This window comes from Somniosus microcephalus, chromosome 8 (assembly GCF_052327205.1).
Source record: "Somniosus microcephalus isolate GS21.2 chromosome 8, FLI_Smic_1.0, whole genome shotgun sequence".
Lineage (NCBI taxonomy): Eukaryota > Metazoa > Chordata > Chondrichthyes > Squaliformes > Somniosidae > Somniosus > Somniosus microcephalus.
Window position 1 is genome coordinate 61,592,464 of NC_140994.1, and position 26,233 is coordinate 61,618,696.

The 26,233-nt window shown below is 42.9% G+C and overlaps 1 protein-coding gene across 12 annotated transcripts in view; it reads left to right on the plus strand.

The window, feature by feature from the left end:
• The window catches only part of LOC147113556 (exocyst complex component 6-like), a 202,311-nt gene that overhangs the window by 93,111 nt on the left and 82,967 nt on the right, over window positions 1–26,233 (plus strand). For 9 of the 12 annotated variants that reach the window (XR_015079227.1, XM_085994795.1, XM_085994784.1 and 6 more), the window contains 5 exons: window positions 940–1,049; window positions 3,098–3,209; window positions 7,930–8,064; window positions 8,929–9,108; window positions 9,873–9,902. Coding sequence is in view for 11 of the 12 variants with exons in the window: in XM_085994795.1 (XP_085850921.1) it covers window positions 940–1,049; window positions 3,098–3,209; window positions 7,930–8,064; window positions 8,929–9,108; window positions 9,873–9,902 (567 nt within the window). In the remaining variant the exon portion in view is untranslated. The remainder of the gene's footprint in view (window positions 1–939; window positions 1,050–3,097; window positions 3,210–7,929; window positions 8,065–8,928; window positions 9,109–9,872; window positions 9,903–26,233) is intronic. The other 3 variants (XM_085994789.1, XM_085994788.1, XM_085994794.1) reach the window with 1 other exon arrangement.

The window sequence follows — 26,233 nt, forward strand, 5'->3', positions numbered from 1 at the left end:
ATGCTATTTTCTGCTCTATTTTTAAATCCATTCAGGAATATTGGGATGGGATGTTGCCTTTTTGCTGTCAAAACATTTGTTTGCTACCAAAGGGGCTGTAGCAGCTGTGTCATTTTTTTCTTCAATTTTATCTCTTTATCAGACATCTTGTAGGTAAAATGAAAGAAAATGAGACCAACCCTGCTGAACTCACTGTTCCAGAAAGCCAAACTCTCTTGTCCACAATTAAGAATTGATTGGGTGACATTGTAGTGGGTCTATTTATATAGTTATAGTTTGCACTTGTAACAGTGCTCATTTTAGCATTATATTTGCCCAATAAATAAGAACTAGATTCTGAATGGGCCTATGAAGTATTTTGAATTGCATATGATTTAGCTTGTTAGTTTATATATGTGGAATAAGTCTTGGGATTAACTTTAACTTGAAGTAAATTATGATAATACTCCTAAGGCGATCTGTATTTTAGGTACATATAGTTTCAAATTTCTTCCTTGTTTGCCTACTTGTTGACTATTTGGTCAATGATCTTGTGTTGTTTTCTGTTTCCTCACATTTTCCTTTTAAAGTGCCCCACTTCATTGGGGTGGTTTGGTCGTTGCTTTTCCACAGTCACTTTTAATCCTCTGTAATTTTAATGATCTGTAGCTGTGAGGTCCTGCCATATTTTCCTGCAGATAGTAGTGTAATATTATAGCAGTGTTTTTCATCTAAAAGAGAACTATTAAAAGCATTTAGATAAGTTTGATTACAAGTCAAAACTGAGATGAATCTCAGACCTGCTATTTGGAATCTTGTGCTGTAATACTAGTCCACAGGGATTCACTGGGTCATGAGAATATATTCATGTTTGTAAGGTATAATACTGTGCAGTCCTAAAAATGTTCAAATATATTTTCTTTTTAAATTGTTCTAAAATAAATTCTGATTTTTGCATAGCAACCTTTTCCAAAGAGGTTCCCAGTGTCTCAGTCAGTACCTGAGATCTACAAGGAGTTCAAGGAATTCATTTATGCAAGCCTTAAATTTTCAGAGTCTCTTCATCGCAGGTGAGCATAAGATAGCTCAAGTGTAAATGTCATGCTGTATGGCTGGGAAGAAAAGCTAAAATACGTTGCTAATTTTAAGTTTGTTGCAGCTGTTATGTACTTGTTGGAAATAAAAACACAGTGCTGGAAATACTCAGCAGGTCAGGCAGCATCTGTTGTGAGAGAGAGAGAGAGAGAGTTGATGTTTCAGGTCGATGACACTTTCTGTTTTTATTTCAGATTTCCAGCATCCACAGTATTTTACTTTTGTATGTACTTGCTGGAGATGTAGTAAAACTAAACGTGGATGGGATTTGCCAAAGATATTAACTACATAATCCTACACCTGAAGTCTTAATTAAAATATTTTTCATGATTAGAGATACTGATTAACTTCATTTTTTTTTCAAATTCAAACTTTGATACAAAGTAATTACATTTCTCGCGTGTCAAAAACACGATGTGAAATTTAACGTATAAGATTTTAATTTTAATGTATTTCTCGTGTCCCATATTTAAAAAAAAAAGAAATCAACAACAGTTTTTTTTTTTTATTTGTTGGCTAGTACTATTGTTTAGTTTTTAGTATATGTCCTATTTCTCGCTCTCTCGTTTGCTCTCTCTCCTCTTCTACATCCATGTCCTTTGGGTGGTACCTAGTATTAGGTGGCCTGAATGGTCATCAATAATGAGTATAAAAAGTAATATTCAATTTAAAAGTCACTCATGCGTAACAAAATCATGACCTAGGACGTAACCGTTACAAACAACAACTGAATGCTAAATGCAAAACATTGAATATATATGTCTACCATGAGCTTTGTCCATCACAATTCAGACATCATGTCTGGATACAGTATATACAAATTTCTGTAATGCTTGAACCTGGTTGGCTCAAATACGTATTCGTAAAAGAGGTTGCAAGTGAACAGGTAGGAAACACGAAAATCAAAGCATGGAACACAGTTATCAATAAGAAATTACTGGACATATGAAGACAACAAATTAAGCATGAATGATCAACAAATGAAAAAGGAGAATCTGAACCAAACTAAGCCATTCAGCTGCCATTTTGCTTTTCTCACAAAGTTGAGTACTTATGACAGGAAATAAGTTTTGTACATAATAGGCATAAAATAATTACAAACTTTGCAAGAAATCGATTGACATTCTCTATATGGAACTATTTTCTCTATTTAAAGTCCCTGTAATAATAGTTTCCATCAACGGCCTTTGCCTGTGTGAGAAACCTGAGCTTTGACTTCATACATATTCCCAGATCTCTCTGTGTTGAGTGAGAATACTCGAGCTAGCAGGCTCGGCTCTCCTCGTGTGCTTGCACAGACAAGTTCTGCATATGTTGATGATCGCAAAATTGGACTGTCGGTGTGTACCAGAACTTCTTTTGTAAGCCACCCGTTCATGGAAAATTAATGAGAAGGAAAACCCCTTGAAGAACTATTTTTAGGACAGCGAAAATAACTGGAGTTTATGTTCTTTTGTATAAAACATCAAACTCTGGGTAAACCATGAACTTTTCAACTATTTCTGAGGTAACTTTCATGAAAAGAATCTTGGGTTACTGTATATAAGTGGTTGCTTACAGCATGTTACATTGTGTGACAAATTAAACTTTAAACAATGCCAAATTTCAAAGTGGAATCTTTTATATTTTAAAATATATTTTAAATGGTTAAATCAGCTGCCTTTGTTTACACGGAGAACTTGTACACAGTGATTGTTTCTAAACCACCAACCGTTTATTTTCTGCTATTGTTGCACCGATTTGTATGTGGAGGTTGAGCGAGTCAGTTCTTTGTTGCCGTGGATGGCACTGCAGTTGAAGCTTCTCTACTGATTTGATTGTAGAGATTATGAATTCATGTGATGCTTTTTAAAATGTCATCTTCAGTACCTTTAAAAATGTCTGAAAGGCTCTTTTGATACAGTTTTGTGTCAACATGTTTTAACATGGTGTTTGCAATGTGACAGGTTGTTGTGAAAGGTTCTTGATTAGGCAGTTTTACTGAGTGCATTCTATTTATACGGCTGTTAACTCTGATTTTCAGTTCAACAGAAATAGATGATATGCTCAGAAAATCTACCAACCTGCTGCTGACTCGAACTCTAAGTGGATGTTTACAAAGTCTGATCAAGAAACAGCACATAGGTTTGACTGAAGTATGTCTTTAACACCTAGAAGGCTTTATGTTTGTAACTAATGCCAACCAGCTAGTTATAAGTTACTAGCAGACCATTGGTATTAAATTATTGAGTAGTTAAAATCTGATGCCACACGATGGGTAGCCGCTCGATTCAATTGTTGCTTATGCATTAACATTGTTACTAAATCACCTATCCACTAAGGAAAAAAATAACCTACAAAGGAGGTATTACTGACCATAATTGGCAGCAGTGTCTAGTAAGTGACTAAGAAGTGAAGAGATTAGTCATTCGCAAATGGTAGGTTAGATCCTGAGTGTACAACTTGCTCATTCAGTTCTTAGTCCAGGATTAAGTATCACATTGCAATAGCAGGAGGATATACCAAATCCAGGCAAACAATTGTGCAATCTATACTAAAGGCTTAGAGGTTGCAAATTAAACTCTTGATAATTACTATTGTTCAAGACACATACGACTACTAATCCTGTAATGGACCACCAGGTATAAATTGTATCCTTAGCCTGACATCTTTCTCTAAACAAACTATTTTGTCTTAAAATCTTTGGGAATTAAAGTAACGTCTGAGCAAAGAGTTACAAGGCTAGTGCCATTAACTGAAGGGTCCTATAATAACAAAGGTCATGGTGGTACAATCAAGTCAGTTGAAGATTCACCGGCTAAGTTTAACAAGTCGTAATAATTCTGTTTTATATTCAAAATTACTATTATAACATTGCAATAGACTCAGTCTATCCACCAATATCTTTATAATGTCAAACACTTTGTAAAAAGCACCTCATAAACTAGTTTTTGAACAGGAAAGATTGTGTTGGTTTTGTATTTACTTTATTCAGGATTAGGGAGTGTATGAAATAACTGCACTTACAGAGCTCCTGATTGAAAACAAATCCCTTAGATCTTTTATTACTTAAAAATACTTTTTTAAGAATGTTACTCATTAGGAAGTAAGAATGAGAATAGGTCATTCACACCCAGTACAATACTTTCCTTTTTTCCCCAACATTGACTTCTTGCTAGGGTCTGGCTCCATGAGCACTGGCCACCCTCTGATATCTCCCACGGGTGACCTTTGATGCCCTTGTCCCCAGTAACACCATTACTCTCTCCCACCCTGATTGTAGCACCTGATCGGGCTGCCATCTTCACTCCCTCAAGTTCAAGGTGTGTAGACTTAAATGTATTTGGTGCACAACTGGTTTAGTCATTCATCGCTAGAATGGACCAAGCACTATTAGGCTATGCTCTCTTGCGCCAAAACTGCCGCACCTTCGACCTTCCACTGCCCTAACCCTGAACGCACATCCTTCTCAAGTTTCTTTCCTATTTTCCCTCATGCCCTCTCTGAGATCATCTTGTCCATGAGATCCACCTCCTGCTCTCTTGACCCTATTCCCACTAAACTGCTGACCACCCAACTTCCCTTCCTGTTCCCATGCCAACTGACAACTGTCTCCCTCCCTTTCAAAACTGGCGTCATCACCCCCTCCTCACACAAAATCCTTCAGCAATCTGTCCTTGCCAACTACCGCGCCATCTCCAACCTCCCTTTCCCCAAGTCCTTGAACGTGTTGTCGCCTCATTATTCTGTCAATCTTTCTATGATTCCATGCTTGAACCTCTCCCAACAGGTTTCCGCCCCTGCCACAGCATTGAATCAGCCCTAATCAAAGTCACAAATGACATCCTCTGACTGTTATTGTGGTAAACTATCCCTCCTCGACCGTCTTGACCTCTCTGCAGCCTTTGATATGGTTGACCACACCACCCTATCTAATGCCTCTCCTCCATTGTCCAGCTGAGTGGGACTACCCTCACTTGGTTCTACTCTTACCTATCCAATCATAGCCAGAGAATCTCAGCCAATGGCTTTTCATCCTGCCCCCGGACCATTGCCTCCAGAGCCCCCCAAAGTTCTATCCTTGGCCCCTTCCTATTCCTCATGTATATGCTTTCCCTCAGCGATATTATCCGAACACATGATGCCATGTTCCACATGTTTGCTGACGACACCCAGCTCTATCTCGATTCTGCCACTGCCTCTGTGTTGGCCTGCTTGTCCGACATCCAGTCCTGGATGGGCCTCAATTTCCTTACATTACATATTGGGAAGACCGAAGCCGTTGTCTTTGGCCCATTTCCCCACAAACTCCGTCCCCTTGCCACTGATCTATTTCCCTCTTCGGCGACTGTTTCAGGCTGAACCAGACTGTTTGCAACCTCTGCATCCTATTTGATCCCAGACTGAGCTCCTGACTCTATATCCTTTCCACCATAGAGTGCCAGCTTCCACCTCCATAACATCGCCTGTCTCCGACCCTGCCTCTCCCCATCCTCTGCTGATAATCCTCGTCCATGCTTTTGTCACCTCCAGACTCGACTATGCTAGTGCTCTGCTGACCGAACTCCCATTCCCCCTCCCTTATAAAGTTGAGCTCATCCAAAAATCTTCTGCCTGTATCTTAACCTTGCCTGTATCTGAATCCATACCAAATCCCGTTCACCTATCACCTCTATGCTCGCTGATCTACATTGGCTCCTGGTTCACCAATGCCTCCATTTCCAAATTCTCATCCTTGTGTTCAAATCCCTTCATGACCTCATCCCTTCTTATCTCTGTAACCTTCTCCAGCCTTACAACCTTCTGAGAACTCAATGTTCCTCCTACTCTGGCCTCTGTGCATTCCCCATTCCCTTCGCCTCACCATTGGCGGCTGTGAATTCAACCGTCTAGGTTCTAAGTTCTGAAATTCCCTCCCTAAGCCGTCCTACCTTTCCCTCCTTTAAGACCCCCCTCAAAACCTACCTCTTTGACAAATTTTAATTACCCCTTCAACAAAGGTGCTATATAAATGCTAGTTATTGTTGTAGTTATGTAGTTGTATTATTCATTTGTGAGCCTCAACAATGAATGTCCATGGACTATTCAACAGCGAGAGACATCATAGTTAATCCAAATCCTCTCTTCACCTGCCATCATGCACACACACTTCCAGGAGGGGTTATTGGACAGCAATGATTTGTAAGGAGTAACTTGGCACAGATCAGTAGCTGACCCTTGAACTCTTCGAGTCTGCATGGCTCAGTTAGTTGGTTTTTGCCAGGGTGGTGGTAAGGATTCTATATCTGGCCTTAGTCTCTCTGGATTAGAGAAGGGAAAATCATCCAGAATTCCCATTCCTGATTACTATTCATTATTCCCACACAAAATTGCAGGATTTAATAGCCCAACTCTCCGCCAGCGAATGTCCATTTCCTGTGCATGTGGAGGATCTGTCAAGCTGAACCATGACATTGCAAGTTCCATGTTTTCGCACATGCACAGCCCATGTGAAAACCCAAAACTTGCAGGGCCTTTGCGACCGCGCATGTCATTGGCCCTGTAAAATCCAGGCCATTAAGTTCAGTCAAAAATGGAAGGAAATTCTGCTTATACCACATGACATGTACTAAAAGTTATTTCATCATTTGAACGTCACACACACATCATTCTAAGCCATGGTGTGGCGATGCCGGAGTTGGACTGGGGTGGACAAATGTAAGAAGTCACACAACACCTTGATGTAATGTTTCCCTGACTGACCTGTTTGGACACCATTCACACCTTTGACTGCTGTGATTATCTCTCTGCCGAGGTGTGATAAATGGCAGTTGGAAAAGTTACCTGTAAACATCTGACATGATTCTCTGACTATATAAGCTGTGTCTTTATGCATTTCTCCACTTCACCTGAAGAAGGAGCAGCGCTCCGAAAGCTTGTGATTTCAAATAAAGCTGTTGGACTATAACCTGGTGTTGTGTGACTTCTTACATCATTCTAAGCAGTATGCAATCTCCACCCCCATACATACACATCATCTCTCAGCCATCATCTTCTCTTATTCTTCTAATTATTCTGCTCACTGGGCCTACTCAACAACTCCACCTTGCTTCTTCATACCATTCTCACTAGTACTTCCTTGATGACTCTGCGTGAAATGGGTATTAATAGCTTCATTGTGTATAATATTTTGTAAATTGTCAAAATCATGATGTTACGAAGCTATTGCAGTTGTGCAGGTTAATTGTAGTGGTAATTCAGTTCTTAGCCACTGTACCAAGTGCTGTAACACTGTATAAACCGTTCAGTTTAAGATTAACATGGCTAAGACTAGGACCAGTTTAAAAGTAAGCACTTGCAGGTCCCAGTAGAATCAGGTCTGGAAAGAGTTTGAAGTGCTTATGGCAAACTTACTGTGTGCATTGAAAGTGACACGATATTTATCATAAAGCATTCAGTTCCATCTGTACAGCACAGTATGGTACTAAAAATCTTTCTGAACAATTGCAAAAAATTGTTTACCTACCATTGTTCATAAACTAATGTTATTTTTTTCTCTGCAGTTGTATTTGAATCTGGTCTCTCGCAAAGCAAATTGTAATATATTTCCTTAGACTGTTGGGTAGATAATATATACTTGCTAAACAGTTATAAAAGAATCATGCTGCATGGATCCTGTGTGCATACTATTAAATGGCTGTGTAGTAGCTATTATGCATATAAAAGCTACTGATGGTTGAAACAGCATTAATGGTTTTGGAGTTGTGAGATAAGTATTTTTATTATTTTATAGAAGTTGCCTAGAATGAATTGGATTGAATTATGGTAGTGCTAGAAAATGGTAACAGCTGAAAGATGCAAGCAAAGTCTCAGCGGATGCATTTTTACGTTTTGCAGCTTGTACAAATCATCATAAACACAACACACCTGGAACAGGCCTGTAAATACCTTGAGGATTTTATAACAAACATCACCAATGTTTCCCCCGAGACTGTGCACACCACACGACTTTATGGGCTGTCCACATTCAAGGTATGTGCCGCACGGATATGTTAAGCAATCAACATTCGGAAATTTGCCTTGTAATTACTATAGTCATTTGTAAAACAGTTATTTTAATAGCTGTAATAATTTTGACTCTGTGTATGTACTTGTGATCTAGCACTAAGTGAACTTAAAGCCAGTACCAAAATATTCTTTAGTAATATGAAACTTTTGGGGAAAAAAATTAAATGTCCAGTTGGAAAATATATTGACTTTCTACCATCCTCTGGGTGACTTAGCTATTTGATCTGTTCTGGAAGTAAATAATTGACACATTCTACAATAAAAGTTTATTTTATAACCAAATGTAAAATAATTTTATATGCACTTTGCCCCTAGAAGGTGCAGGTACACATTGATTGAACTATTTTCTTCTGCTTTAACTGACTTTCACTTCGATTTCTTTCTGTGAACAACTGTGTACCAGATCACTTCCAAAACTGTCTCTATAGCACCCCAGCAGCACAGTACCCTGTATTTGTTGTACATGAATCAAAACTTTTGTTTCACTTTCTCCAGGTATTTAATTACATCAGTGTGATCCACTTTGAATATGTTAATTGATTCATGTTGCAATTTCTTTATGGTTTTCAATGTGTTAGTTTGATGTTAAAGGAAACTGGAAAAAATTATAATACATCTTCAAGATCGAAATTATTTTTCTTTGTAATTTGCATAATACATTATCAGGATTATATTTTTTGTCTGCATGTGCAATGACGATAATTTTACAAAAGTAATTTAAAAAAATTCAAGTTTGGTGATCGCTGAACCCATGGTTTGGATTGAGACCATTTTTGCTGTAATAGAGATATGTATACCTCAATTAATTTAAATGATGGTTTTATGCAGGATGCTAGACATGCAGCAGAAGGAGAAATATACACAAAGCTTAACCATAAGATTGATGAATTCATACAGCTATCTGACTATGAATGGACTATGACAGAGCCCAATGGCCGAGCCAGTGGTTATTTAATGGATCTTATAAATTTTCTCAGAAGCACTTTTCAAGTTTTTACACATTTGCCTGTGAGTATTAAAGATGAGAATGAAAATCTGAAAATAATGCTCTAAGTATAATTTGTATTTTTTTCTTTCTCGATTTAAGATTGTTCCCTAGATCCTTCGCTTAAATTTTCCTGATATTCATGCCTATAATTTTTTAAGACATGGCAGCTTATAGTTTTTATTTACTCTTAACTTGAATAAGAATTAAAATGTCACTTTCTTTCCAATTGACTTCCTTGAGTGGTTCTTGATGTACGAGCTAAAAAGCAAACTGGCTTCACTGTTGGAAGAGAATTTCATTTAGCTACATAGGTGGCATTAATCCAATTTTCAAAGATCTCCAAGTGGATGGAGAAAACAGTGGCTGTATCTATAAAATGTTACACTTCTGGTCTGGTTTTGATATTTAACTGCTTTCAAAATCAGACAACATAATGTTTAATATAAGAATTACCTTTTTACTGTGCAGCAGAACTGATCGATGGAAATGGCATGTTAAATGTTGCTTTTTTTAAAAAATTTGCCACATAAAACACACTCATAAATCTAAATATGATTGGAATGTGATTAGTACACAAAATTATGGCCATTAATGAAAGGGATTGATATGGACAGTCTATGACTTTTGTATTGTGAAGATGCCCATCTAGCAGCTGATCTAATTAGTAATGGTATGCTTTGGTTTTACAAATTATTTTCCTTTTTATTATTGGTGTTCACACTTCTTTCCACACCTGTTTACATTTGATTTTTTGTTTTGATTTCCTTGCTGGGTTCCTTCTCAGAATAACGTCAATCACCATGCAGCAATGTCGGTGAGTAGCTGAAGAAAGCATGCACATCTGAAGGCTATGAACTGGCTACAGGCTTGTTGCTCAAGTCGAGTAACCTTCGATAAAAATTTAAAAGTCAGCAACTAAAACTGCCCTTCCCCCCCCCCCACTACTGGCTTTTGCTTAGTCTTTATAGAACAAACTTTATAAAATGACTGACTGGCTAGAATAGGTAGGAATTGGTTAACAGTAACGTTCTCTGATAGGATAGGCTTCAAAATGCATCTCTGTCTGTTATAGTGGCCATTGGTATTGTATAACAGAATTAGCCCTTCTACCCAAAGATGGAAAGATCATCAAAGTGTTTTTGGCTTAAAAATAATGTACAGCAGCATTAGTTGCTTGAAAGAACAAACTTCGTGCACCATAAACTTTCATGGTTTTTATTAAACGTAATTAAAATAGTCTTTTGCTGCACAGCCTTGTGTGCTTTAGAAGGCAAAATATGAATTTAAGATGAAACTTAATCATTCGTTGTAGGTATATCAAGTATTTTTGGTTCTTTCCTATGTTGAGTAAATTGTATACTATTGGGATACCACATAGGTAGTATGCACCAATCTACCAGTGGAATCCCATCTTCCTTTTGGAATAGGAAACCTTACAAAGACATGAGTTCTGTTGCAACCACCAAGTGATGGATAGACTAGAGAAGCTGGGGTTATTCTCCTAGGAGCAGAGAAGGCAAAGAGGAGATTTGAAAGAGATGTTTAAAATCATGAAGGGTTTAGATAGAGTAAATAAAGAGAAACTGTTTCCAATTGCTGAAGGGACGATAATGAGAGCACCGATTTAAGGTGATTGGCAAGAGAACCAGAGGCGACATGAGGAAAAACTCTCTTACACGAGTGGTTAGGATTTGGAATGCACTGCCTGATAGGGTGGTGGATACAGATTCAATTGTAGCCTTCAAAAGGGAATTGGATAAATACTTGAAGGAGAATACATTGCAGGGATATGGGGAAAGAGCAGGGGAGTGAGACTAACTGGATTGCTCTTCAAAAGAGCTGGCACAGATTCGATGGGCCAAATGGCCACCTTGTGTGCTGTACTATTCTATGAATCTATGATTCTATTTTATGATGCTGTAATTTCTGGTTACAAAATACTAGTGACTCTCAAAATTTGCAGTCATAATTCAAGTTTTTGTGCTTTAAGCCGCAGAAATTACTGAAGACTAATAATTTAATTATTTTTTCATCATTAACTATTAATCTAGTGGATGTAACATTAGCTATATTTTCTTAGCGTGTTCATGATAAAAAAACAATTAGCCTAAAAAGCAAGTATTGATTTTTAAGACTAACAATTTGTTCAATGTATTCCAAGAAGCTATGGTAGTATGATGAAGCAGAAAGTTCCTTAAATATTCTTAAACTGAATGGTTTATTTTAATTTATAATTTGAGAAAAGGCTTTCTCTTTTTCTTCTGTGCACTGCACAAGAACAGTTCAGAATAAAATAAATTGTTGTAATTGTGTACATGACAAATCTGCTTTCAACTCTTCCCTTCCCTTCCCCAACCCGTTTCTAAACCTCTTGACTGCAGTGTGAGACACCGATATAGCAACCAATATTTTGGACCCAGTGCCCAATTGTCCACTTTTGCAAATCAAAGTCACTGGAGATTTCAAACTTTCTACACTTCACTGAGGTCACCCCAAGAGCCATTGTGGCTCAGTTGTAATGGCCCCATCTGCTCCACTCGCAGTGCTACCCCCTGTTTCCAAATTGATGTTTTAACAAAAGCATTGTATTTGCCTGTATTAAATTATAAAATTAATTCTATTGACCCTTGAGCCTGAGGGGAGGGGTGGGAATGCCTGTTCACATGATAGTGAAATCAGGAATTCTTGCACAGTGTGAGACAACTCTCAATCCCCCTGTGTGGCAACGGCAGTTAAGAGCTAAGACCAGTGATGAGGGATCAGGTAGGCCTCAGTGCGGCATTGGCAACGGCGGGAGGAATCTCGGAGCGGCAGAGCGACTACAAAAGGCCCCAGAGGCTCAGGTACGCGTACCAATCTCCAATCTCAGGGAAGGAGAGAGGTAAAAAGTATTCGAGGTGTGATTGGTTGGAGTATTTCTCTCTCCTTTAAAACTTTAAGTCTGTGGTTTATAGTTTTTATGGTCTCTGTGGTGTTGCGGGGACAGTTTGTAAACCAGGGCCCTTAAATATATCATTTAACTAGTGAAATTGGTGGGATTCATTTAATTTTAATTAATTAGTTAAAGGGTAAGTCATGGCAGGACAGCCCAGCCCCGTAGTGTGCTCCTCCTGCTCTATGTGGGAAATCAGGGACGCTTCCTGCGTCCCTGCCGACCATGTGTGCGGGAAGTGTTTCCAGCTGCAGCTACTGACGGACCGCATTGCGGCACTGGAGCTGCGGATGGATTCATTTTGGAGCATTCGCGATGCTGAGGACGTCGTGAATATCACATATAGCGAGTTGGTCACACCGCAGGTAAAGGGTGTACAAGCAGGAAGGGAATGGGTGACCAGCAGGCAGAGTAAGAGGCGCAGGCAGGTAGTGCAGGAATCCCCTGCGGCCATCCCCCTCTTCAACAGATATACCACTTTAAATACTGTTGGGGGGGATGACTCATCAGGGGAAGGCAGCAGCAGCCAACTTCCTGGCACTATGGGTGGCTCTGCTGCACAGGCTGGGAGGAAAAAGAGTGGAAGAGCTATAGTGATAGGGGACTCAATTGTAAGGGGAATAGATAGGCGTTTTTGCGGCCGCAATCGAGACTCCAGGATGGTGTGTTGCCTCCCTGGTGCAAGGGTCAAGGATGTCTCGGAGCGACTGCAGAACATTTTGGAGGGGGAGGGCGAACAGCCAGTTGTCGTGGTGCACATAGGCACCAACGATATAGGTAAAAAACGGGATGAGGTCCTAAAAGCAGAATATAGGGAGTTAGGAGGTAAATTTAAAAATAGGACCTCAAAGGTAGTAATCTCAGGATTGCTACCAGTGCCACGTGCTAGTCAGAGTAGAAATAGGAGGATATTTCAAATGAATACGTGGCTAGAGGAATGGTGCAAGGGGGAGGGATTCAAATTCCTTGGACATTGGAACCGGTTCTGGGACGGTTTGCACCTGGGCAGGGCCGGGACCGATATCCTAGGGGGAGTGTTTGCTAGTGCTGTTGGGGAGAGTTTAAACTAAAGTGGCAGGGGGTTGGGAACCTGAGCAGAGAGACAGAGTGATATACCTATCAATTCGTCCAATAAAAAGCGACAAGTTAGGAACGTAACTAAAGGTTTTTATTGACTAAATAACAGAGCCCACCCTCGTGGGTGATCGGGTCCAACAAGGAGGAATACCAGCCAGTCGACTACCTTTATACCTGGGCAGGTAGGTGGAGCCATGGGCGGAGTCGGAGGTGGTCAGCCCAGGTATAACAGCGCGACAAGAGGCGACCTCGTATCGTGATACAACAGTGATAACGGTGATAACAATACAACAGTGATAACTATAGTGTAACGATAAAAGTGGTTTACCACATTCACCCCTTGTTTAGATTTGAGTCTGGCGGGGTGAAGTGTACTACCAGTTCTGGTATGTCAGTCTGTCCGGAGGCCTCGTAAGCCTCTCCGATCGTCGCAGCGGCGGTGCTGCATTATCCGGTGTTAGTGCTGGTGTCTGCGTGGTCGGCGAAGGCTCGTGGGGTTCCGGCATGCCGTCTACCTGGGCTGGAATTGGGGGGGTGGTGGGGGGGGGTAAAGGTGGTGTCTCCGGAGTGCCCGAGGGTGCGAGGTCTCGTAAGGAGACAGTGTCCTCCCGCCCGTCTGGGTAAGCCACGTAGGTGTACTGGGGGTTGGCGTGCAGGAGGTTCACCCTTTCGACCAGGGGGTCTGTTTTATGGGCCCTCACGTGCTTTTGCAGCAAGACGGGCCCCGGAGAGGTCAGCCAGGTTGGTAGAGTGGTTCCCGTAGTCGACTTCCTGGGGAAAACAAACATTCGTTCATGGGGGGTGGCGTTAACGGCAGTGCAAAGTAGTGACCGGATGGAGTGCAGCGCTGTCGGGAGGACTTCCTGCCAGCGGGAGGTTGGGAGGCCCTTAGACTTTAAGGCTAAGAGGACGGCCTTCCATACCGTCGCGTTCTCTCTTTCCACCTGGCCGTTCCCTTGGGGGTTGTAGCTGGTGGTCCTACTTGCTGCAATACCTCTCGCTAGTAGGAACTGACGGAGTTCCTCGCTCATGAAAGAGGAGCCCCGGTCACTATGTATATAGTTTGGGAACCCGAACAAGGCGAAGAGGTCGTTCAGGCATTTAATGACCGTGGTACTGGTCATGTCTGGGCAGGGGAAGGCAAAGGGGAAACGGGAGTACTCATCAACAATGTTGAGGAAGTACACATTACGGTCAGAGGACGGGAGGGGCCCCTTAAAGTCGATGCTCAGGCGCTCGAAGGGGCGGGTGGCCTTGATCAGGCTTGCTCTGTCCGGCCTAAAGAAGTGCGGTTTGCACTCGGCGCAGGTCTGGCAGTTCCTGGTTATGGTCCTGACCTCCTCGATGGAGTAGGGCAGGTTGCGGGCCTTAATGAAGTGGTAAAGTCTGGTGACCCCGGGGTGGCAGAGGTCGTTGTGGAGGGTCTGAAGTCTATCACTTTGCGCGCTGGCGCATGTAATTCGTGACAGAGCATCGGGGGGTTCGTTCAGCTTACCTGGCCGGTACAAGATATCATAATCGTAGGTGGAGAGCTCGATTCTCCACCTCAAGATCTTGTCATTCTTGATTTTGCCCCTCAGCTTGTTATTAAACATAAAAGCGACCGAACGTTGGTCGGTAAGGAGGGTAAATCGTTTGCCTGCCAGGTAGTGCCTCCAGCGTCGTACCGCCTCCACAATCGCCTGGGCCTCCTTCTCGACTGACGAGTGTCGGATCTCAGGGCCCTGTAGGGTCCTTGAGAAGAAGGCCACCGGTCTCCCCTCCTGGTTAAGGGTGGCGGCTAGGGCGAAGTCGGATGCATCGCTCTCGACTTGGAAGGGGATGGACTCATCCACTGCGTGCATAGTGGCCTTGGCAATGTCTCCCTTAATGAGGGAGAAGGCTGCGCACGCTTCCTCCGTAAGGGGGAAGGATGTGGACTTCATGAGGGGTCTGGCTTTGTCCGCATAATTGGGCACCCATTGGGCATAGTAGGCGAAGAGCCCCAGGGTTCTCTTAAGTGCCTTAGGGCAGTGGGGAAGGGGTAGCTCCATGAGGGGGCGCATTCTTTCGGGGTCGGGGCCGATGAGTCCGTTCTCTACTACACAGCCAAGGATGGCAAGGCGCGAGGTGTTAAACACACATTTCTCCTTATTGTAGGTGAGGTTCAGCCGTTGGGCTGTACGGAGGAATTTCTCCAGATTCACGTCGTGGTCCTGCCGGTCGCGGCCGCAGATGGTGACGTTATCTAGGTAGGGGAATGTGGCCTGCAGTCCGTTCTGGTCAACCATCCGGTCCATCTCCCTTTGGAAGACCGAGACCCCGTTGGTGACACCGAAGGGGACCCTAAGGAAGTGGTATAGGCGCCCATTCGCCTCGAAGGCGGTGTACTGGCGGTCCTCGGGGTGGATAGGGAGTTGGTGGTAGGCCGACTTAAGGTCGATGGTCGAGAATACGCGGTATTGTGCAATCTGATTGACCATGTCAGATATGCGGGGAAGGGGGTATGCGTCCAGCTGGGTGTATCTGTTTATGGTCTGGCTGTAGTCGATGACCAGGCGATTTTTATCGCCGGTCTTAACGACTACGACCTGGGCACGCCAGGGGCTGTTGCTCCCCTCGATGATGCCCTCCTTCAGGAGACGCTGCACCTCAGAGCTAATGAAAGCTCTGTCCCCAGCGCTGTACCGCCTGCTCTTGGTAGCGACGGGTTTGCAGTCGGGGGTGAGGTTAGCGAACAGGGAAGGTGGCGGCACCTTGAGGGTGGATAGGCTGCAGGTGTTACGCGGTGGGCGGTTTAACCTTCGCTGGTTGTCGACTGTGAGTGGGGGGAGGGGTCCACCGTATGCTAGGGTTACACTTTGGAGGTGGGATTGGAAGTCCAGCCCTAGTAGGACGGCAGCGCAGAGCTGGGGGAGGACGAGGAGTTTAAAGTTTTTATACTCTGTACCCTTAACCGACAAGGTCACAGCACAGTAGCCGCTAATGTCCGTGGCGTGGGACCTCGATGCCATCGAGATTCGGTTGCGCGTTGGCAGGACAGGGAGGGAGTAGTGGCTCACCGTGTCTGGGTGGATGAAGCTCTCCGTGCTTCCGCTGTCGAACAGGCAGGTCGTGGCGTGGCCGTTTACTTTGATGTCCATCATCGACTTGGACAGGTGGTGTGGGCGGGCTTGATCCAGAGTGACGGAGGCTAGCGTGTAGGTAAGCGAGTCGTTGTCGTCTGCGGGCGAGGCGGTCGTCGGGTCCGGGGGCCCGGTGGCAGTCGGGCGTGGTGGGTAAAATGGCGTCTCCCACGAGGTAGGACAAAATGGCGGAGAAGATGGCTGCCCCCATAACTCACATGAGGCACTATTGGGGTCGGTTGCCTTGATCAAAGATGGCCGCCCCCATGACTCACGAGTGGGGATACTGGCCTCAGTTGCCGTGAAAGAAGATGGCCGCCCCCACAGTTCGCATGAGGCACTGCTGGCCTCTGAAGATCCGCTCCTGCAGGCCTTAGAGAAGTGGCCTTTCTTCCTGCAGGTTGTGCAGGTAGAGTTCCTGGCTGGGCAGCGCGACCTCGGGTGCTTCTCCTGGCCGCAAAAGAAGCAGCCGGCGGCCCGATCGCGGGTGCCCGATGTCGGAGCCGGTACCGGGGGTGGCGGGCCCGGTCGGGTCCGGGACGCCGACGCTGAGGTAGGTCCCGGGGGTGGCGCTGCGAAGGGTATTGCGGTAGGGGTCGGGCCCGAGTCCCAGGGTCGCGAGCAGTACCTGGAAAACGCCTCCTGGTCCTGATGGGCCACCTCCAGGGAGAGAGCGAGGGCTTCAGCTTTGTCCAGGTCGAGGTCTTTAGCTTCAAGCAGTCTTTGCCGTGAGTAGTCGGACCGTAGGCCTTTCACAAAGGCATCGCGGGTATTATCTTCCGTATTTTCAACAGCCGTCACCGCTTTAAAGTCACAGTTCCTGCCGAGTGCTCTTAGCGCCCGTACAAATTCAGCTACAGACTCTCCTGGCTGTTGCGGGCGGGATCTTAGGAGGTGCCTGGTGTACATGTAATTTACCGGGCTGCGGTACTGCTGTTTCAGTAGGTTGATAGCGGCCTCGTACGTAGTCGTGTCCTGTATGAGTGCGTATACTCTCGGGCTCGCTTGGGCGTTCAGAAGTCTTAGTTTGGATCTCTGCGGGGCGCCGGATTCTTCCAGGTAGGATTCGAAGCAGTCCAGCCAGTGTTTGAAGTTGAGGGCTGCGTTTGCTGCCTGTGGGTTTAGATCCAGGTACGGTGGTTTGAGGGCTTGCAGCCAAGCCGGCTGGTGTGGCTGTGCTTCTGGGAGGGCTTCTGGCTGGCCAGTAGTAGACATCTTTAAAATTTAGTCAATAAAATTGATATACCTATCAATTCGTCCAATAAAAAGCGACAAGTTAGGAACGTAACTAAAGGTTTTTATTGACTAAATAACAGAGCCCACCCTCGTGGGTGATCGGGTCCAACAAGGAGGAATACCAGCCAGTCGACTACCTTTATACCTGGGCAGGTAGGTGGAGCCATGGGCGGAGTCGGAGGTGGTCAGCCCAGGTATACCAGCGCGACAAGAGGCGACCTCGTATCGTGATACAACGGTGATAACAATACAACAGTGATAACTATAGTGTAACGATAAAAGTGGTTTACCACACAGAGGAAATGGAAACAAGGAAAAAAGCAAAAGACAGGAAGGAGAAAAACAAAATTAGAAGGCAAAGAACTCAACGGTTTAAATCAAACATGGTCACAGTAAATAATAATTCATGTAGGTCTGCGAACGTTAAAACAACAAGCCTGAAGGCTTTGTGTCTTAATGCAAGGAGCATTCGGAACAAGGTGGATGAATTAGCTGCGCAAATAGAGGTAAACGAATATGATTTGATTGGGATTACAGAAACATGGCTCCAGGATGGCCAAGGCTGGGAACTCAACATCCAGGGGTATTCAATATTTAGGAAGGATAGGCAAAAAAGAAAGGGAGGTGGGGTAGCATTTGATTAACACAATTGAAAGGAAGGATATTAACTCTGATGATGCGGAATCTGTATGGGTAGAACTGAGAAATATCAAGGGGCAGAAAACGTTAGTGGGAGTGGTATATAGACCTCCAAACAGTAATACGGAGGTTGGGGATGGCATTAAAAGGGAAATTAGAGAAGCATGCAATAAGGGCACAGCAGTCATCATGGGTGAGTTTAATTTACATATAGATTGGGCTAACCAAATTAGTAAAAATACTGTGGAGGAGGAATTCCTAGAATGTTTACGGGATGGTTTTCTGGAACAATATGTCGAGGAACCAACCAGAGATCAGGCCATCTTAGACTGGGTATTATGTAATGAGAGAGGATTAATTAGCAATCTTGTTGTACGAGGCCCCTTGGGTCAGAGCGATCATAATATGATAGAATTCTTCATTAGGATGAAGAATGAAGTCGTTGACTCGGAGACTAGGGTCCTGAATTTAAATAAAGAAAACTACGATGGTATGAGGCGCGAATTGGGTAGGATTGATTGGGGAATGTCACTCAAAGGGTTGACGGTGAATAGGCAATGGCAAACATTCAAAGACCGCATGGATGAACTACAGAAGTTCATCCCAGTTTGGGATAAGAATAAAACAAAAAGGGTGACTCAACCGTGGCTAACGAGGGAAATTAGGGATAGCATAAGATCCAAGGAGAGGGCATATAAATTGGCCAGAAAAAGCAGTAACCCTGAGGATTGGGAGCAGTTTAGGATTCAACAAAGGAGGACAAAGGGATTAATTAAGAAGGCGAAAATAGAATATGAAAGTAAGCTTGCAGGGAACATAAAAACTGACTAAGAGCTTTTATAGGTATGTGAAGAGGAAAAGATTAGTGAAATCAAGTGTAGGTCCCTTGCAGTCAGAAGCAGGAGAAGTTATAATGGGGAACAAAGAAATAGCAGACCAATTAAATGCATATTTTGGTTCTGTCTTCACAAAGGAGGACACAAATAACCTCCCAGAGATGTTGGAGAGCATAGGGTCTGATGAGAGGGAGGAACTGAAAGAAATCAGTATTTGCAGGGAAATGGTGTTGGGGAAATTGATGGGATTGAAGGCCGATAAATCCTCAGGGCCTGATAATCTACATCCTAGGGTACTTAAGGAAGTGGCCCTAGAAATAGTAGATGCATTGCTGATCATCTTCCAACATTCGCTGGAACTGTACCCATGGATTGGAGGGTAGCTAATGTTACCCCACTATTCAAAAAGGGTGGTAGAGAGAAAGCGGGGAATTACAGACCGGTAAGCCTGACATCGGTAGTGGGGAAAATGCTGGAGTCCATTATAAAGCATCTAATAGCTGAGCACTTGGAAAACAGTGACAGGATCGGACAAAGTCAACATGGATTTACAAAAGGTAAATCGTGCTTGACTAATCTACTGGAATTTTTTGAGGATGTAACTGGGAAAATAGATAAGGGAGAACCAGTAGATGTGGTGTATTTGGACTTTCAAAAGGCTTTCGATAAGGTCCCACATAAGAGATTAGCGTGTAAAGTTAAGGCACATGGGATTGGGGGCAAGGTATTGACTTGGATAGAGAACTGGTTGGCGGACAGAAAGCAGAGAGTAGGAATTAACGGGTCTTTTTCCGAGTGGCAGGCAGTGACTAGTGGGGTACCGCAGGGATCAGTCCTTGGACCCCAGCTATTCACAATATACATTAATGATCTAGATAAGGGAACTAGATGTAATAGCTCCAAGTTTGCAGACGACACAAAGCTGGGTGGGCGTGTGTGCTGCGAGGAGGATACCGAGAAACTCCAGGATGATTTGGACAGGTTGGGTGATGTGGCAGATGCAATATAACGTGTCAAAAACAGAAAGGCAGACTATTATCTGAATGGCAATAGATTGGGAGAAGGGGAAGTGCAACGAGACCTGGGTGTCCTTGTGCACCAGTCGCTGAAGGTAAGCATGCAGGTGCAGCAGGCGGTGAAGAGGGCAAATGGTATGTTGGCCTTCATAGCGAAAGGGTTTGAGTACAGGAGCAAGGATGTCCTGCTGCAGTTGTACAGGGCCTTGGTGAGACCACACCTTGAGTACTGTGTGCAGTTTTGGTCGCCTTATCTGAGGAAGGATGTTCTTGCCATGGAAGGAGTTCAGCGAAGATTCACAAGGCTGATCCCTGGGATGGCAGGAATGACGTATGAGGAGAGATTGGGTCGATTGGGCTTATACTCGCTGGAGTTTAGAAGAATGAGAGGGCATCTCATCGAAACTTATAAAATTCTGACAGGTCTGGACAAACTAGATGCAGGTAGAATGTTCCCGATGGTCGGAGAGTCCAGAACCAGGGGTCATAGTCTAAGGATAAGGGGTAAGCCATTTAGGAGTGAGATGAGGAAGAATTTCTTCACCCAGAGAGTGGTGAACCTGTGGAATTCTCTACCACAGAAGGCGGTTGAGGCCAAGTCTTTAAATATATTCAAGAAGGAGTTAGATATATTTCTTAGAGCTAAAGGTATCAAGGGATATGGGGAGAAGGTGGGTACGGGGTACTGAGTTTGGATGATCAATCATGATCTCATCGAATAGCGGAGTAGGCTCGAGGGGCCGAATGGCCTACTCCTGCTCCTATCTTCTATGTTTCTAGAAGAGTGCTGGTGTGAACTGTTATAAAGGGAAGAAGAGTACCAGTAGAACTGGAAGGAGGGAAGTGCCTCCATGAGCTAGAGGAGGGAGGAGGTAGAGTTCCAGTGTGACCTGGGGGGGGGGGGGGAAGGAGGAGGAGTGTTGCTGTGATCTGGGGGAGGAGGGAGAAGAGAGAATGTGAAATGGGGAAAGGGAAGGAAGGAAAAGAGCACCAGTATGAACTGAACACTAGGGGAGAGAAGAGCATCAGTGTGAACTGGAGAGATTAAAGGAGACCCATATAAACCATTTTAAAACATTTTAACTATCAAATTTAGCAATGGAATAGCAAGATATATCCATATAAGCCAAGAATTCTTCTGCAAGAATTGAGGGGAAAATCCCTGCAATTTTTGCCATAATCTTCTGCGATACAATGATGGAATGTTGGGTACACCTGCCGCATAAGTCAGTACAAGCCCATGCCCCACTACTTTTAGCAAAATTATATGTTCAGGGCTGTTTTTAAGTTATCAGCTTTCTTGTGGCTGTGTTAGTTCTATTGAAGCTCTTGATTAGCTTTATTGAAGGTCTTGAAGAGTCAGCTTTAGCTAGTTTTCTACTTTGGCATGTATGAACACAGACCCCTAAAGTATAAGATACTGACTGCCAAAATGTGGTTCCTCACTTTTTTTTAAAGAAGTGTACAACATTTCACTGCTATTTTACTACTCCCTGAAGATGAGGCTAACCCCTCACCAACAAAGCACTATATTTCAACTTAAATAAAATATCTTCAGAATGGCCTGTTAGTATTTGTTGTCTTTCACTTTTATGCCATGTGATGTGATTTTGGAGTCATGCATCAGTCAGTGCACATCATACTTTATGCACAATTAGTAATGCTGGTAAAAGAGGCTTGCGTGTCTCAAGGTGGCAAAAATGCCTCATGTTTGTTAATTGACTTGTGTTGTCCTCTCCATGTGGACCAAAGTGCAGTGACTCAGAGTGACTTGGGAACAACACACCAGCAGGGGTGTAGCTAATAGTTTGAAGTTTGTGTACACTGAAGCTGATCTATTGACCACCTCCCTGTGCTACAGCCAGTCCCTCGGTAGGCATGTTATTATGTAACGACTCATTAAATTTTACTATTGAATTCAGGATAGTGAATGTAAACACAGTCAAGAATTAATAAATATTACAATTTAATTATAGATGTCTTGATATATTGGACTTTGGTGTTGTCCCAGTCCCCAGATTTTAAAAAATGTATGAAAATTATCTTTTAAAGCAAAACTTTTTGCCCTTCGTCTTTTTTTTATTATGCAATTGCCTTCTGCCCAAAGATAGCATTGGTGTGTGTGTGGGACTGACATTTTCAAGGAGAATGGACTTTAAAAAAAAAAAAACACTGAGGCCACATGGCCACATTAAACAACAGCTAGTTCAAACTTTCCATGAGTCTGGGAAATTCAAATCAGCTGATGCACCCACAGTGTTGCTTAGATGGTTAGGACAGATAGTAGAGGTGGAAACTCTGGAATCATTTAAGACGCTGTAATGGGGGATCTGAATTTATATGGAATATGGAAGAATAATCAAGTTGGGCCAAAATTGATGCCTGTAGTACTGGCTGTGAGAAACTCCCTAGACCTACCAGAGAATGAGAATGGACAGAAGTCCCTCTTTAACAAAATAAAGATCTAATAAGGTTTTAAATCTAGATAAATGTAATGTAGTGTTTCTAATTTGAAGCGTTTAGATAATGCTATTATTCCTAATGCTCCAACCTTGCACTAACTTTAATGGAGGTCAGTGAATATACTTTCTGAGAAGCTCTCAGTGGAGTTTTGCTTGGCAACAGCATAAATTTGTAAAATATACCCTCTGATCTTTACAGAAAAAGTTTCAGACTGTTCATGTCCCTTCACTGAAGAGAGTCTCGGATGTCATTGCAATGTCTTTTTTTATTTGAGTATAATTTGTAAAATGTTGCTTTAAAACATCATTTATCCAAAACATTTAGGATACATGACATTTATTCAGATGAAAGAGTGGCCAAAATGAGACCTGCATTTATATAGCGCCTTTCATGTCCACCTGACGTCCCAAAGCACTTTATAGCCAATCAAGTACATTTTTTTGAAGTGTAGTCTCTGTTGTAATGTAGAAAACGCAGCAGCCAATTTGCGCACAGCAAGCTCCCACAAACAGCAATGAGATAATGACCAGATAATCTGTTTTAGATGTTGATTGAGGGATAAATATTGGCTAGGACACCAGGGATAACTACCCTGCTCCTCTTCAGAATAATGCCATGGGATCTTTTACGTCCACCTGAGAGAGCAAACGGGACCTCGGTTTAATGTCTCAGCTGAAAGACGGCACCTCCAACAGTGCAGCACTCCCTCAGTACTGCACTGGAGTGTCCGCCAATTACCGATAATGTACCATTTGGTCCTGACTTAAATATTGAACACATTTTAAAATGGTCTTGTCAAAATTAATTAAGTCCACCCCTTTGCATGTAGGCCAGACTGATATGAGGAATCCTGATGAGCAAATGGGTGCCAACAGCGACACCCTGCATTCAAGGTGAAAGCATAGCATCCTGTCCAGCTAATGCCTCCTTTCCACAAGGAACGTGATGAAGATTTTGCCCCTTGTAAACACAGCGTCTGTCACTTGCTTGATACAGCTGTGCCCTGCAGAGTGCCTGGCTGGGTTCATGTACCTGGGGTGGCTTGGAAGGATCCAGTTGAATGATAGTTTCATGCTGTAATGACCTTCACTTTTACAGGAAGAGCCTCACGAGGCAAAGGTATGGCAGTTTGTCATGTGAAGCAAAACTGGTGAAGGCAGGTCTCCTCCGACATAGTCAGGTACATGTGGAGAGGTCTATAACTATGGGTCTGGGTTAGTGGTGAGTGCAGACACAACACTCCAGGTGTCTTTGCAGCAGCATTTGGTGAACCCCTCTTCCTCATCTGAAGCATCCAGAATGTTTGGTACCTGGCAGGGAATGCCCATGCTCAGCACTTTGTATGGTGTCTTTTGAACTCTCGCAGTAAAAGAGAATAATGAAGAAGAAAAAAAATAGCAGAGATCTCAGCAAAATGAAAAAGCAAGTAGAAAAAAGATTTCCTGATGAACACACCATTAATAGGCCTACTTCAGCAAGCCAGGCTTCGGGATCTTTGATGCCCTATGCAAACCAGGTGAGCAGTACACTGTGGGCCGTCTCTTGACTACAGTATTCTGGCAAGGGACCTCTTTGATTTTTTTTTTTTTTTTTTTAAATTTAATGAGGCTTCTGCCTGCCAGTAGCTCAGCTTTGTAGCCTTATTTGTGCACTGATGGAGAAAATCAGAGCTTATACTGTAACACTAAATGAATTATTACATTATTCTATTTAAAGCAAAGTGATCAGTTTCATTGCTAAAAAGGGAGACTGGGGAGGTGTGCAAGCAGAATGTTAGAAATCTCCCGACATTCGAATCAGCTGTGTATATAAGTTGTAGGATATAAGTTGTCCCAACCCCCTCACCCCCAACTTTTCATGCAAATTGGGCTAAAACAAACAATGCCCGCAGATTGAAGCAGATCTCATTGTTGTTATAGGACTAGAATCCCTTTTCTGTGGTCTGTTTTTAATTTTCACCATCCTAATGTGTAGATTAGGATGATAATCTCAAACTAGTCACAAATTGTGAATGCTCATTTGTGTAGCTGGTTATAAAACCAGTTTTGTGGTTTGTGCCTGGTACCGATAGAATAGTGGAAAGTAACTGTAAAGTACAAGTGACTGAATGTAACTGAAAAGCAATTATACTGATTGCTTAAAGTCATGTTGCATGTAAAATAGAAGTCTGTAGATTTTTTTTTTTTTTTTTTAAACGTCCTTTGTGAGGTAGATTGGCATATTTAATTGTGCTATTAAGAATTGTTTTTGCATAGCTAGAATTGCAAGTTATAATACCTCTTTGCATTAATTTCAGCTGGCCGATTAATAAAATAAAGTGAATAGCTGCCATTTGTATTCAGCAGCATTTGGACCACAATGTGGGTGAAAACGTTAAGTTGAAACATATTAACTTTATCAATTACAGACTGATGAAATTAAAGATATATATTTGTTGTGTTTTATAAGCCAGCGCTCTTCTTGAGAAATGGGTGTTACTGCAGCTTCTTTGTTCATTTGTGTAACAAGGAATCCACAATGCACAGTTGGTAGCAAGACACGAGTGCGTAAAGGGCAACTCTTAACCACATTTGGCTCCAAAGACTGTCACTCAAAAGCCCACATAGGCTGGCCAGAGAATGGGCTTTGTTACTGATTCTACCAAATGTCACCTCATGCTGTTTTTGATTGGCACAGTTTGGCAGGGAGGATGGATGAATCTGTCACTGGCTGGTTAATTGTGTTGCCGGTCTCATCCTGACAGCAGGTCTTTGACTCGTAAGTGGCTCAATGCAAAGCAAATTAGCAGACTGTAGTCATATTTCTCATTCTGTATGCTCTGACTTTGGTGAATGCAGCTCATAAATCATATTGACTGGCACTAAACGGAATGATGAAAGCTGCTTTTTAGACAGCTAGTGCAGACGAAGTATCCAACACTGGCGATGTGCCGTACAAAGATGTATACATCAAACCCTTTGGGAATCTTAAACTAGAAAGCATCTTTTGTGGCAAGTGTTCTTAAAGAAATCTGTGAATTAAGCATCTGGGTTTGTCTGCCAAATCATCAAAAATGTTGGTCAATTGGTTTTAGTTAACTGTTTTACAGTTCAGTTGTGATTCAGCAGAAAGTTGTTAGTGCATGCAGAAAGATGTCCTGTCATTCATTCCGTTTTTCACCTGGTCATTTGATTAGTGAGTAAAATGAGAAACGGTGATGAGTTTATTTTTAATAAGTTCTCAATTTCTAACCTAATTTCTTACGGCAAGTAGATACCTTAATGTGGCAAATGTTGCCTCAGTAAACAACCATTTTTCTAAAGTTCATAATTCTAGTTCTGTACCCAAGCTATTATTAATGCCTTCCCTTTAACCCATTATATCATGGGTGAATCACTCTTTTGAGAATAAAGAAGCACTATGCATCCAATCATAAAATTAACTTTATATTCATGAAGTTGAACCTATAAAGATTTGTCTTTTATGTTATTCCCTGTGTTTTGATAGCTGACTTTAATAATTTAGGTTGAGGATTTAGTTTAATGCATAGGCTGCTCAGTTTTGGGAAAACTCTGGTCACCCTGGGCCAGCCAGCCTTATTTGTTTCCAGCCTACAAGTGATGCAGCCCCAACTAATAAATTACAGTAATAAAGCGACTCAAGCATCAATAATACAGGAAACTCTCTTTTAACTGGCACCTAAATAACCGGAAACCTCTGTTAACCAGCAAAATTCAGGAGTAGGTTCAGGTAAGTTTTACTTCATATTAGTGGCAGTTCCTGGATCTGTGGCTGTGTAACTGGGGTTCGTGCACTTGTTGCTAAGCAACAGAGACGCTTGGTCTGCGGCTGGAGTTGCTGCA